The sequence below is a fragment of the Populus nigra genome, chromosome 9, assembly GCF_951802175.1.
Source record: "Populus nigra chromosome 9, ddPopNigr1.1, whole genome shotgun sequence".
Taxonomy (NCBI): domain Eukaryota; kingdom Viridiplantae; phylum Streptophyta; class Magnoliopsida; order Malpighiales; family Salicaceae; genus Populus; species Populus nigra.
The window spans coordinates 1,297,491-1,310,396 of NC_084860.1; the positions used below are offsets into that span (position 1 = coordinate 1,297,491).

The 12,906-nt window shown below is 30.7% G+C and overlaps 1 protein-coding gene across 1 annotated transcript; it reads right to left on the bottom strand.

The window, feature by feature from the left end:
• Nucleotides 1-1,089: 1,089 nt before the first annotated feature.
• Nucleotides 1,090-6,612, bottom strand: LOC133703199 (uncharacterized). The gene is made up of 6 exons (XM_062127656.1): nt 6,052-6,612; nt 3,952-4,498; nt 3,707-3,856; nt 3,419-3,583; nt 2,333-2,862; nt 1,090-2,061 (listed from the first exon to the last, which is right to left on the bottom strand). The coding sequence occupies exons 1-6, from the start codon at nt 6,382-6,384 to the stop codon at nt 1,390-1,392; spliced, it is 2,397 nt and encodes a 798-aa protein (XP_061983640.1). The 5' UTR covers nt 6,385-6,612; the 3' UTR covers nt 1,090-1,389.
• Nucleotides 6,613-12,906: the final 6,294 nt, after the last annotated feature.

Here is a 12,906-nt window from a genome sequence, read left to right on the forward strand (position 1 = left end):
CAAAGCCGTGTCTCCTGGTTATAAATGCCCTATGGCTATGGCTATAAAAGCCAGTAAAAATTTGCAAAAAACAGAGGAGAGAAAAAGGAAAGGAAAAAAAAAAAGAAGAGAAAGTGATGCTACTACTATTCAAAATTGTTATTTTCAATTAAAATCCGTTTTGGTTGATACCAGTCGAAAATCTTTTTGGTATTTAAAATTAAATTTTTAATAATTAAAATTGATTTTTAACTCTTAAAATGGGTTTTTTTAATATTAATTTGAAGTTTTAATTTTACTCATATATATATATATTTATTATTATATATAATAAAACAAATTAATAATGCATAAATATTTATTATAGTCTTGGTGCAGTTGAGGCAGGTGAAATTTTTTTTCTCCGGACAGACCCGTGTCTCCTGCTTATAAATGACCTGTGTCCCCTAGTCAATGGCTATAGAAAAAAGTGAGGAAAAAACAAAAGAAAAAACAGTGATGCTAATACTATTCATGTGTTTTTAGTTTTTCTTCATGTTATTTCAAAACAATTTAAAGATATTAAAAATATATTTATTATTATATATAATAAAACAAATTAATAATGCATAAATATTTATTATAGTCTTGGTGCAGTTGAGGCAGGTGAAATTTTTTTTCTCCGGACAGACCCGTGTCTCCTGCTTATAAATGACCTGTGTCCCCTAGTCAATGGCTATAGAAAAAGGTAAGGAAAAAACAAAAGAAAAAAAAGTGATGCTAATACTATTCATGTGTTTTTAGTTTTTCTTCGCGCTAGTTTCAAAACAATTTAAAAAATATTAAAAATATTTTTATCATTAAATTTAATAATATTTAATTCTGTACCCTTGATTTGATAAAATCTAATAGGCTTACCATATTAAAATTTAAATTTATCTCAGCTCTTAAAACAATCTTTTTAACCCGGTATACCAAGCTGCTAGTATATATTACCCACACTATAACAAAGATCAGTCTATTAGAACCGTCCGATCAATATTGAGATCAAGCCAACTGCAGCCTAGTAGTGCCGTGGAAGATAATAAATAGTCCCCCTCAAGCTGATTGAGAAAACGAACTTGTAGGTGATTGAGAAAATCGAAGAGAGATATCCATTAATAATAATAACCATAAACTTACACCCAATTTTACTACAAGTAACCGATTGAAGCAACATTTTAGTCCTAACTTCATACCAGAACCTATTACACACTATATATAACACATCCTGACTTCTAAGGCCATCATTGAGGATAGCGCAACCTCATAAATATCACGAAATTGAACAATCAAACATTCTGTAACACTCAATATATAGTGATCAATAGTAGAGGTGCAAACCAACAATAAAAAGGAAAAACCTCTGTGCCCCTTTAGCTCCAATATTAATCAAGTCGAGCTTTTTTCCTTCTTCTTGGGACCGAGCTTTTCCCTCCATTGTAGGCAAGGGCCAAGAAAAGATAGATGAGCTATCCAGTTTTTCTTGAGAATGTTGAATGTAGAGCCCATAAAGGAGACGTACAGACGGAATTGCAATATTCCAAATATTAAGACAGGAAGGAATGAAGCAATGGAAAGGAGTAATGTTGTCAACTTCCTCTCTGTCTGAATGAGTATCAAAATTGTTGCCCCAAAGGATAGCATGGTCGTTAACACAGAAAAGAAGAGGAAGGAGAAGCCAACAACAAGTTTCCGAGGAAGAGAGATGTGGAATTCTTGTAGCTCAAATGGAGAGGTCAGCAAAGAGAGAAACACCACAAGCGAAGTCAAGGAGCTTGCTAAGGAGACAACATCAGAGACAGTGAAAATCAGAAAATAGGGAGAGTTGATGAAGTTGGGCTTGCCTTTTTCATCAGAACCTCCGGGCACAGTATAGGCAGCAGCAAAGACAACAGTAGCAACAAGTGCAGCTACAGTTGAACAAGACTGAGCTGTTTCCTTGATCCATTTTTGTGCTTGTTTCAGTTGCATCTCGTGCGAATTTTCGAAGCACTCTCTTGCAGTCATTCCATCTTTGTTCAGAAGCAGGACATAATGAGGAGGAATTTCCTCTTTCACTCGCTGCAATAATTGGGAGATAAATATGATTGTTAGTGCTAAACAAAACTGCGAATTACAGAAATGTTATTACTAGAGCGCAGATAGTTTTTTTTTTTTTTTTGAATAATATTAAAGTTTTTCCCCAAGTAATTGGTTAGGAGAACTAGTTCAGCCTGATGTCTTAATTAAGTTTGAGTTTTATTACTCGCGTCTTGGAGAGGAATCCTTTTACCGTTTAACGGTTTCTGTAAAGCTTGTATCAAGTAAAGACAAAGGGATGAAAAGGGCTCACCTCAAACCATTTCAACTCCTCCTGAAGTTGGAGTGCAGGCCCAGGCTTGGTTACTCCACTGTTTTTCTTCATATCTGCAACATGGTGCAACAATGTGTTTCCGCTTTTATCAACAACTCGACGCATTCTAGCCAATGGTATTTTCTTTCCCTTCACAATATCGAAGATCTTTTGCTGGCGATACATGACGGCCACATCCAAAATGCTCCAATTCATTTCATCGCGCTGGTCAATTGCATGAGGATGTAGCCTTATTATCAGCTGCACCATCTTTTCTATTCCCCTTCTAGTTGCAGTAAACAATGGGATCTCCTTTTTAGTAGTTAATGATGACAATACAGGAGTTTTTGCTTCGCTAGTGTTTTGAGAAGGTTGCGCACACATTTCTTGCTCTACTTCTTTTTTATTTTGGTCTTCCTCTGTTCTGGTGACTCCTTTAAAAGAACTATCTTCCTTTATTAGGCTTTCGGCGAATTGCAAAGCAAATACATGCTCTCTTTTCCGGTTCCAGATTCTTTCTAGCCAACATCCTACATCATGATCGTGCGAAAGGGAACGAAATTAAACATGGGTGAGAGCTAGACATTATTATGAAATGGAAAGAAATGTTAATAATGATAGTAAAAGGTGAAAACTAAATTTAGTGGAAGCACAAGGATTATTTGCGTAAGCATCTAAAAATAGGATGTGAACAAAAACCTCTTTGTAACATCGAATCACATTTGTTTCAAGCATAAGGTTTGTGTTTGTAAATAAATCATCTCAATGTAAATGTTTAAATTATTATCTTAAAAAGTAAATTTATATTAATTCACTAATACACCTTTTTAAGTGACAATGAGATGCAAGCTCATTTGGTGTCAAAAATTGGGAAGAACTACTCTGCTTGTGTAGCCCGTGTCCACTAAAAAAGGAAACTGCGACTCAGTTATATAAGAACTAATATTGCCTACAGGATTCAAATTTCGGGTCAAGCCATGAAATTTAAAATTCTTATGATTCCTTAATGTTGACATGAATGAAATGTGTTTCATTGCATTGGAGAACTTGATCTAATCTCGATTTATAAAGGTAGCTCAATAATACCTTCAGGGATCTTTAAATAGTTGAGTAGGCCGCCTCTTTGATTCCTATCCGAGACACTCCTCAGATCTCCTGAGTTTCTCCCCCGACCGCTCTCAAGATCTCTCTTCTTTGCCAGGCACGTTTGTACCTGTGATTTTACCTCGTGGTGACGTTTAACAGGAAGGCCTGCAACATAATTTAGAGTTCAAATTATATACATATAAATATGTATGTGTATGTCCATGGTATTCAAACAAGAATATGTAAGCCAAATTGTAAAGTCTAATAATGTGGTTGGAGTAGGCATACAACAGGAGATGAGTCTTTCAAATATGCCCATGGGAAATTCACTCTCAAAAGCAGCTGGCATTTCGGCTAGAAGTTGAAGAGTAGATATTTGATTTTTGTCCTTCAAGCTGGCGAGCGATTTATCCAGTTCTAGCAACAGTAAAGCTGTTTCTGCATTCATGAAATTAGGAAGACAAAAATTATACAATATCTTATATATGTGTACTTTTTAAATTTGAGAATTCAATAAAGAGAGGAATTTTTACCAAATTTTTGCCCTATGATAGCAGCGCTAAGGATGGGCAGGTCATCTAATTCCGTTCTCTGGCGGTGAATTAGTAATAGGCGGCCATCATCATCCACGCATTGTTCTGGTTTTTGTCTGATTAAAAACTCTAATATTTCTGTCTTAGCAAATCCGGCAGCTAGAAACAATGGGGTTTCACCGTAGTTATTTTTTTCCTTAAGGAGGTCTGGACAACGTTCTACCAAGAGTCTTACAGCCTCATAATTGCCATAGATGGTTGCCTCGTGAAGAGCCGTATTTCCAAATTCGTTTGTTTTCTTGAGAAATTCTGTCTCAGTTATTAAAGGTAATTCTCTTTTCTTCATGATTTCAAGTAAATCTTTAAGTGGTTTCTCTTCGTTGCTGTGTATAGCTAGATGAAGTACAGTATCCAAAGTGTTCGTAACTGGAGAGGAAAAATATTCGAAATGTTCCTGATCATAGTAGTTAACCATTTTTTTCCAGTTTCCTTCCATGGCTGCTCCATAAGTTGCTTCCACATCTCCCTGTTTTATCTCAAATGCTCTCTACATATAATTTGTTAGAATTCATGAGAGTTTGCCTCTGAAGTTTGAAACAATCTTAGTTAGACTTAGTCTTTGTTATTGTTTCATATCAGATTCATGCTCCTTAATTTTCTGTTTTCAGTTGGTACGTAGAAGTAGTGCTAATAAAATCTGATAGTAGTTAAGACTTTTAAGTAATTTCAGTTTGGTTGTAAGCCTATAAATAGGCCTTCTCATTTGTGACATGTATTCTGCTCTTCTTCAACTATTAAGTCTCAAATTATCTATCTCTCCCTGCAAGTTTTAGTCTTTTATTTTCTGCAGTTTTAACAAAATTATGCAAGTAACTATTGTTAATGAACAATCTCAACTCAAAGCTAGTCAAACTGTTATGTGAAATTCTAAGAAAAATTATATTAACTCACAATACCGATCATTAATATAATGGAAAACAAAATTCGGAAGTAAAGACTCAAAGAGAACTGCAAGTATGTCATGCACGTACATACCTTTTAGTAATGGAAATGTGTTAGAGGATGATGGTAGTTTAGGAGGTAGTTTAGAGGTTTTAGTGATCAGAGATTTTAGTAAAGGTAGTTTGATAGTTAAGGTTTTTAGTTGTAGTAGTTTGGTAAAAGAAAGACTTAGTTTGTAGTTAAGAAATGGTTGAAGGATGTAGGATACACAAAGCAAAAACTTCGTTGATAGTAGATACAATACAAGGATAAGAATTAAAAAAAAAAAGGTTTTTAAGCTTAGCATAGTTTTTGGCTTACGTTACAAGTGATGGTTGCATGACTATTTATAGCCCTCTTAACCAACCTAAATGGAACAACTTAGACAAAATTTTCACCCATAGAACTTGCAAGAATCTTAGGCAATTACTAGAAAATTTTAGAGTTCTTGAACTGTGGATGGGAATTCTTTCTTTCATATAACGTTCCTAGTGTTTGTATGATTTCTCTATAACTTTCCTAACTTAACTTAGCACTAACTTGTAGTATTTTTTAGAATTGACCTCTATAATCTTCTTTAAATGCATAAATAATTTAACACTCATTTTTAATGCACTTACCTGATACTCTAAGTTGATCTCGTAGTGCCTCAAACTTAATTCACGAAAGCGCTTTCGTGAAGATATCTGCTAATTGTTCTCAAAGAAATCGTTAACTTATTATTACATAATATCGTTGTATATCCATTAATTTCTCAATATTATGTTTAGATTTATAAGACCTTACATTAAGCTTAGACTGAAAAGCACTCTTAATAGAGTCTTCTTCATAGTACTGAGTCTTTTCTTATATGGTTCTAAAGAACTTATTAGTTCAGCTAGTAACAAGATTGTTAAATCTTTTGATTGTTCTATAGTAGTAACTATATATAGAGTCATTTTCTTGTAAGATTGACTAGAAAGTTTTCAACAACCCTTTGATCAATAATATTTTCTCCTACAGATCTCATTTGATTTACAACTACTTTAATTCTTCCATGATAATTTTAACAGTCTCAGAATCTTTCATTTTAATATTTTCCAACTCTCTTCGTAGTATTTGGAGTCTAGTGGTGCATACCTTAGAATCGCCGAGAAACTCGTTCTGCAATATATCCCATGCTTGCTTTGCTGTTGAAGCTTCAGTAATCCTAGGAAAAATTGTATCAGCCAGTGATTGTTGAATCAAATAAAGGGCACTAGCATCCTTCTGCTTTTTCACCTCTAACTCCTTCCGTTGTGCTTCTTCTAGAGTAGAGATATTTTCTAGCTCCTCATATCCATTCTTAACAATGTCCCAAAGATTTTGAGACCTGAAGAGTGTTTTCATTTTTCCCCCCCACAAATCATAGTTGCTACCATTAAAAATGGGAAGTGGCATAGAGATAGATTGTAATGAATTTGTGGTGGCCATATAGACTCTAATGCCCACTTACAATCAATTGGGCTCTGACCACTGTTAGAGGATGATGGTAGTTTAGGAGATTTTAGTGATTAGGGGTTGAAATGAAAGTAGTTTGATAGTTAAGATTTTTAGTTGTAATTTGGAAATTGTTGAAGGATGTGTAAAAAGCAAAAACTTTGTTGATATGAGAGATAATACAAGGAGGAGAGTTTTAGGACAAAAGTTTTAAGCTTAACATAGTTTTTAGCTTACCTTACAAGTGATGATTGCATGGCTATTTATAGCCTTCTTAACCAATCTAAATGAAACAATCTAAACGAACTTCCAGCCATAGAACTTGCTGAAATCTTAGCTAATACACTAGAAAATTCCAAAGTTCTTTGAACTGTGGACAAGCATTCTTTCATTTCTAGAATATTCCTTGTGTTTGTTTGATTTTTCTAAAACTTTCCTAACTTTAACTTAGCACTAAGTTGTAGTTTGTAGTGTTTTCTTGAATTGATCTCTAAAATCTTTTTTAGGTGTATTCATAATTTAACAAAATTATTGGAATGCTGCTATAGCTAGCTCTTGGTAAAATCAACGTCGTCAACAAGAAAACTTGTTTCCAAGAGATGACTACAAAGAAACAACCTAGCTTGTAGTTTTTCTTCATTAAGCCGTTTGAGAACCCTATAAAGAACTATTCCTTGTTAAAAATAAAAGTAAACTAGAATCCGTGTTTTGCTTGTTTAGTTTATAGAGTGAAACTATTATAAGAATATATATATATAATAAAGGTGAAGTCTTATTTATTTCTTTTATAAGAATAAAATAAAGATTTGATTATTCTCCTATAGAATAAAACGTCTGATCATGCTTTGCAAATCAACGTCAACAAGATGTGTTTCAGATGTTGTATTATGTTCAACCTAAAAGAAAAGTCGACAAGGAAACCTTTTTGTTTTTACAATGAAAACAACTAAGAATCCCATTTATTACTGTTTGAGCAACACGTCCGTCGTTATTTCATCTAGCCTAAAGTTGAATTCAGATGAAAATCATGGAATTAATATGTTAGATGAGGTGGATATCAAACAACTATTTTAATTTGAAAATTTTAATTGTTTTAAAAAAAAAATTTAATCAACTTTCTAACATTCCATACCATCTTCACCCTCTCACATTTTTGTTTATTTTTAAAGAATTAAATAATACTCGGTATTGATCATTTAAAATACACTTTTCCTTTTCATTGAATTCTTGCTGATGAGCTCCTTCTTTGATATTTTCTTCAACATTAATAGTTGAATTAACCCGATTTCAGAAGTATATATTATTACTTTGTTTTTTTTTATACATTAAGAACTTGATTAATTGATCATTACAGAAATAAATATAATTAGATTAGATTTATGTCAATTTGTTTTTCTTAGTTCAGTGTAAAAAATGTACTCCATTTGTTAAACCATAATATTGCAGCTTGAAATCGAGATTCACCTTCGTGCTTCTAAAATAAACAAATCAAAAAAGAAGAAAGTAAATTATTCTTTGTTTTCCCTTTTCCTTTTGCAATAATCGTACTTAATTGTTCTCATACATGAGAACAATTATCACACTACAACTTTAAATAAGCATAGAATATAAAATTGTGTTCCACGTTCATGACAAATTGTCCTTTAATTCTATTTCCAACAAGCCAAAGGGACATCATTTCCTTCTGCTAAGACTATAGCTAGAGTGCAATGGAAATGATCACCAACCAGCTACGAGGCTAGCTAAAGGGTAACTACCCTGTCGTGAAACATGAGATCAAATTCTTTGTTCTTTTATGTTGATAGAGAGGTAATATAATATATTTCTTGGATCTCTATAAGAGTTTAAATTTTGGGGGTTAAAATAATTTTTTAACATTATATTAAAATTTAATGAGCAAGAGATGACGATAAGGGTTCGAATTATAAGTGTAATAAATAAATGATTTTTCAATCGGTTTGTAAGAAAATTGGTAAAGTATTTTGGTCTTCATTTTAATAGAACAAGTGTCCATGTTATAAAAAAAGAGCAATAAAGCTAGTGCTTCGTACACCCTTCGCTGCTTTGCTGACTTCCAACTGACTAACTTTCGCCCCTAAGTAGATTTCCTGTTATCCAAGCTACTGCTCAATTCGCATCCGAGAACCCTTGAATAGTAAAAGCATAGTACGAGTCTCAAAAAAAAAAAAAAATCGTTCTTTTCTGGTTGCAGAATCTTTCTAGCCTTGCTGGCCAGTATCCCTTGAATAGTAAAAGCAATAAGTTGCCTTTTCTTTTGTATTTTAGACTATATGTTTTTTCTTTTGCTAGTACACCATCAAATTGTTTGAGACCAATAGATCACTCTTCATGGATTAGAATCTAACGAAATAATTTATACTAATAAGATGGTACACAAAATAATGATGAACATGTGCAAATCTTCAAATTCAAAGGGTTTTTCATGTATTAGAAAGTTAATTTCAAATCATTTATTTAATGTAATTTAATAATTTAAGATGATTGATGTGACAAGTCATACGGGGTAAATTGTGAGTCTACTAAACAAATGATTGGTTTAAAATGAAAAAAGAGCGATTAAAGCTATCCCTTGCTGTGCAGATGCGGCCTTATGTAAGTGGTGAATTTAGCTATCCCTTGCTGTGCAGATGCGGCCTTATGTAAGTTCTGATGCAGTCAAACCTAAAGAATGGGAATCAAATAAGAAGGAAGAAGATTTTTTTAAAAAAAAAACAAATTAAAAAAATCACATAAAAATTATAATTTAAAAATTATTATTGAATTTTTTTTCTAATAGGTTGCTCTTGAAATAGAGATCACAACCTTTTAAATTGACTTTTAAAAATAAAAATAATCTGAATTCTAATTCAAATAAAAAATAGCATGAACATCAAATATTATGCTAAAAATTTAAAATTAACTAGAAAAATATAAAAAATTGAATAATGTAGCAACTTTGAGCCTAGTTTAGAGGGCAATTTGAGCTTTGTTGGCTATAACTAGCTGACACTTTATACAAATGATCTTGGAAAGGTTTTTTAAAATAGATTCTGAAAAACAACTCAGCTAATTTAAAATCCCAATTCTAGTGATCCTCTTAATTTTTAACAATATAAATTCACCCAAAAAATAAAATTAATGAAGAAAAATTGAAATTTAGGTCAAGACAACACAAATTGAAAGTCTTAATGATTTAATCAGGGTGGAATTATATGTTTGAGAGCTAATTTTGATAGAAAATGGAAAATTTAATAAGATTAGGGACTTAATTAAATTTTAAATTAGTTTAATTAATGAAATTTTATAATTGTATAGGATTTAGTTTTCTTACTACTTGGTTAATATATATTATATCAAAAAACTATTTTAATTTAAAATTTTGAATTATTTCAAAAAACCATTTTTAAAATTATGTATGTAAACTCTTACAGGTGTAGCCCCTGGTGCATATTCACTGTAGATTTGTTTTATTTTCTTATCATATATATAAGTTTATTGGTTCGTGATTCACCACGGGTCAAACAATTTATTTTTTAAAAATATATATAAAAAAGATTAAGAGCACAAATAATTTTTTTGCAATATTATTAAACCTGGTCAAACTAGTTAATCTTGAAACCTCAGAACTTAACTCTTTGTTTAACTCAAGTTTCCAAATAAACCATGCCAAAGCTAGCTCAAATTAAATGGATCAATTTCATGGGTCAAAATACAATATTAATAATTGGTAAAAACATGGTTTAACTTTTGAAAAAACTTTAAATGACAACTTTTTTTAAAAAAATATTGAGATAATGACAGATTGGATTGATCTCAGTCTCTCAGCAACACATGTCATGGACTATATTAAGTTTAATAATTTTTTTATAAAATATTTTTTTAATTATATGATAAATATATGCTCATAAAATTCAACATCAATATAAAAATAGACACTTATTTGAGACAATGATAACTCTATAGAAAGCAATAAAAAATAAATTTTGCAGTTTATTTCCCAACCAATTTAATATTGAAGGAAAAAATTGAGGAGAAAAAATTAGAAAATTCAAAGGACCAAAAATAAAATAATCATATCCATTCAGGGGGTAAACTCACTAAACCTGTGAACTAGGTTACTCGGGCTAGCACGTCAAACCTGTTAACCGGGTTATAGACTCTAATGAGATTATAATTCATTTTGTTTTTCAAAATATCTTTTTATGTAACTATATGATAAAAAAAATAAACAATATCTAAATCGAATACCAACTCAATACTCAGATGTTGAAAAAAAAAACGTTAAACTTGCCAGATCTGTGAACCAAGTCAACCAACCAAACTTGTGAACATGTCTATGGATTTTATAAAGTTTAATAAAATGACTTTTCTATGAAACTATTTTTTTATAGTACGAGGAAGAAATTGAAGAAAAAAAAGTCATGTTTAATTAGAAGAAAAAAGACAGCTCACCAAACCCGTAAATCAAGGGAACCTAAGTTATCCTAGCAAACACGCAAGACACACTAACCCTATATAAAGAAAAAATAAAAAGAAGGTTGGCGTTATCATTATCGTGATCACTTTCACTATCATTATTACCATTGTTGTTATTATTACTGTTAATACTATTGTTGTTGTTGTTGTTGTTGTTGTTGTTGTTATTATTATTATTATTCTTATTATTAGCCTTGTTAGCATTATTACTATTCATTATCATAACTATTATGATTACTATTATAAATATAATTATTATTACTATTGTTATTATCACTATTACTATTACTATCAATAATATTAATACTATTATTATTGTTGTTATTATTATCTTTACAATTATCGATAAGATTATTATCACTATTATTTATATTATCATCATAATTACAAATACCACAACCACAACCACCTTAATAAACTATTACTATTATTATTATTATCACTATCACAATTATTAATATCATCATTACCACTATTATCTTAATAAACTATTATCATTATCATCATTATCACTACAATTCTATTAATATTATCATTAGTTATTATTATTGCTATCAACATTACTTTTACAGCTACCATTACTATTACTATTACTATTTTTTTGTGTGGATAATCTCATTACTATTACCATTAATATTTTAATTATCATCATCATCATTACTATTATTAATATTATTATCACAATTATCATCATCATCATCATTATTACTATTATAATAAACTATTATTATTTCCAATATTATTAATATTATTATCACTATTATTAATATTGCTAGCATCATTATTACTATTACTATTGTTATTACAACTACTATAATTACCATTATTATTATTATTATTATTGAAATAATAAAAATTATAAACTTGATTTGAAGGATAAAATTAAAAACTGTAACTTGGATAAAAAGGAAAAGGAAACAAATAAGAAATGAAAAGAAGAAGGACCAAACTAAAACAAATATTATCACTATTGAAAAACAATCAAAAACTTAATTTAATTGATAAAATTAAAAACTATAAAAACTTTGAAAAAAAAGCCAAGGAAAAAAATTTATTATTATTATTAAAAGTAGAAGGACCGAATCGAAAAACATTATATATACAAATTAGAATTGAAATATTAAATTGAAAACAAATAAAAGTTTAACAAAAGGGAAGAGGACTAAATTAAATTATCAAAACTAGAACGATGGACTCTAAACCAACAAAAATGAGGGATGAATTTAGTTTTTTACCGGTAGGAGAGAAATGAAGGACAAAAATAGAAAGGGCCACCAGCGATAAATCGACCATTTTTGGGTGACACGCGCCACCTATATAGGAAGAGAACATGAAGACGAACAAAACGACACAACGGAATCATATTATTAACCACTTGGAGGCGCTGCACGCACCACTCCAAAAGCACGGGGCCTCCTACATGCTGGCGCGTGCAATGCATTATTTAAATGGTAAATTATATTATCACCCTTGACCAACCAAATAATCACCAAAAAAACCATAAGTGAAAAGACTCAATTACCCTTGTGTCAATGGCTTAATGTTTTTCATGCAAAGGGTAAATTTGTAATTTAACCATAAATCAAAAGGTTGAATACCCGTAAAGCCCTTTGTTATGAGATGAATGATTTTTTGCTTTCAACAAGTCATTTTTCTTGCAATTAAACCCTTAATAAATTCAATTAAGCCTTAAAAGTTTTTTAACTGAGTCCTTAAACATCCAAATTTGAATTTTCTTTGTCAATAGGGTCTTTTTTAGTCGAAAATATATTGTCAAATCCCATTTTAATTTTCCTCAAATAGTCTTTGGCAATTTCTTGAGCGTTATGGTGTATGTGTGTGTATTCTTTTTTCTTCCAACATTTCATTCAAAAATTTTGTATTTTCTCTATTTTATTTTGTTTATTTTGGGCCCTAAAAATAGATAACAACAAATATCTTCTCTTTACAATACTTATGGAGCAAATACTTGTTAAGTGCTTTGCGTAGTAAGTTTTAAGACAAACAAATTGTTCTTCCAAAACTTATCTTCTTGAAGCT

What these genes read in the sequence shown, in the direction of transcription:
- LOC133703199 (XM_062127656.1), bottom strand. Translation starts at nt 6,384, where the DNA reads ATGGCCACCACAAATTCATTACAATCTATCTCTATGCCACTTCCCATT. An exon ending in TATCATAGGGCAAAAATTTG is followed by an intron (nt 3,857 to 3,951) that starts GTAAAAATTCCT and finishes TCATGAATGCAG; the next exon opens with AAACAGCTTTACTGTTGCTA. An exon ending in AGGAGTTGAAATGGTTTGAG is followed by an intron (nt 2,062 to 2,332) that starts GTGAGCCCTTTT and finishes CAATTATTGCAG; the next exon opens with CGAGTGAAAGAGGAAATTCC.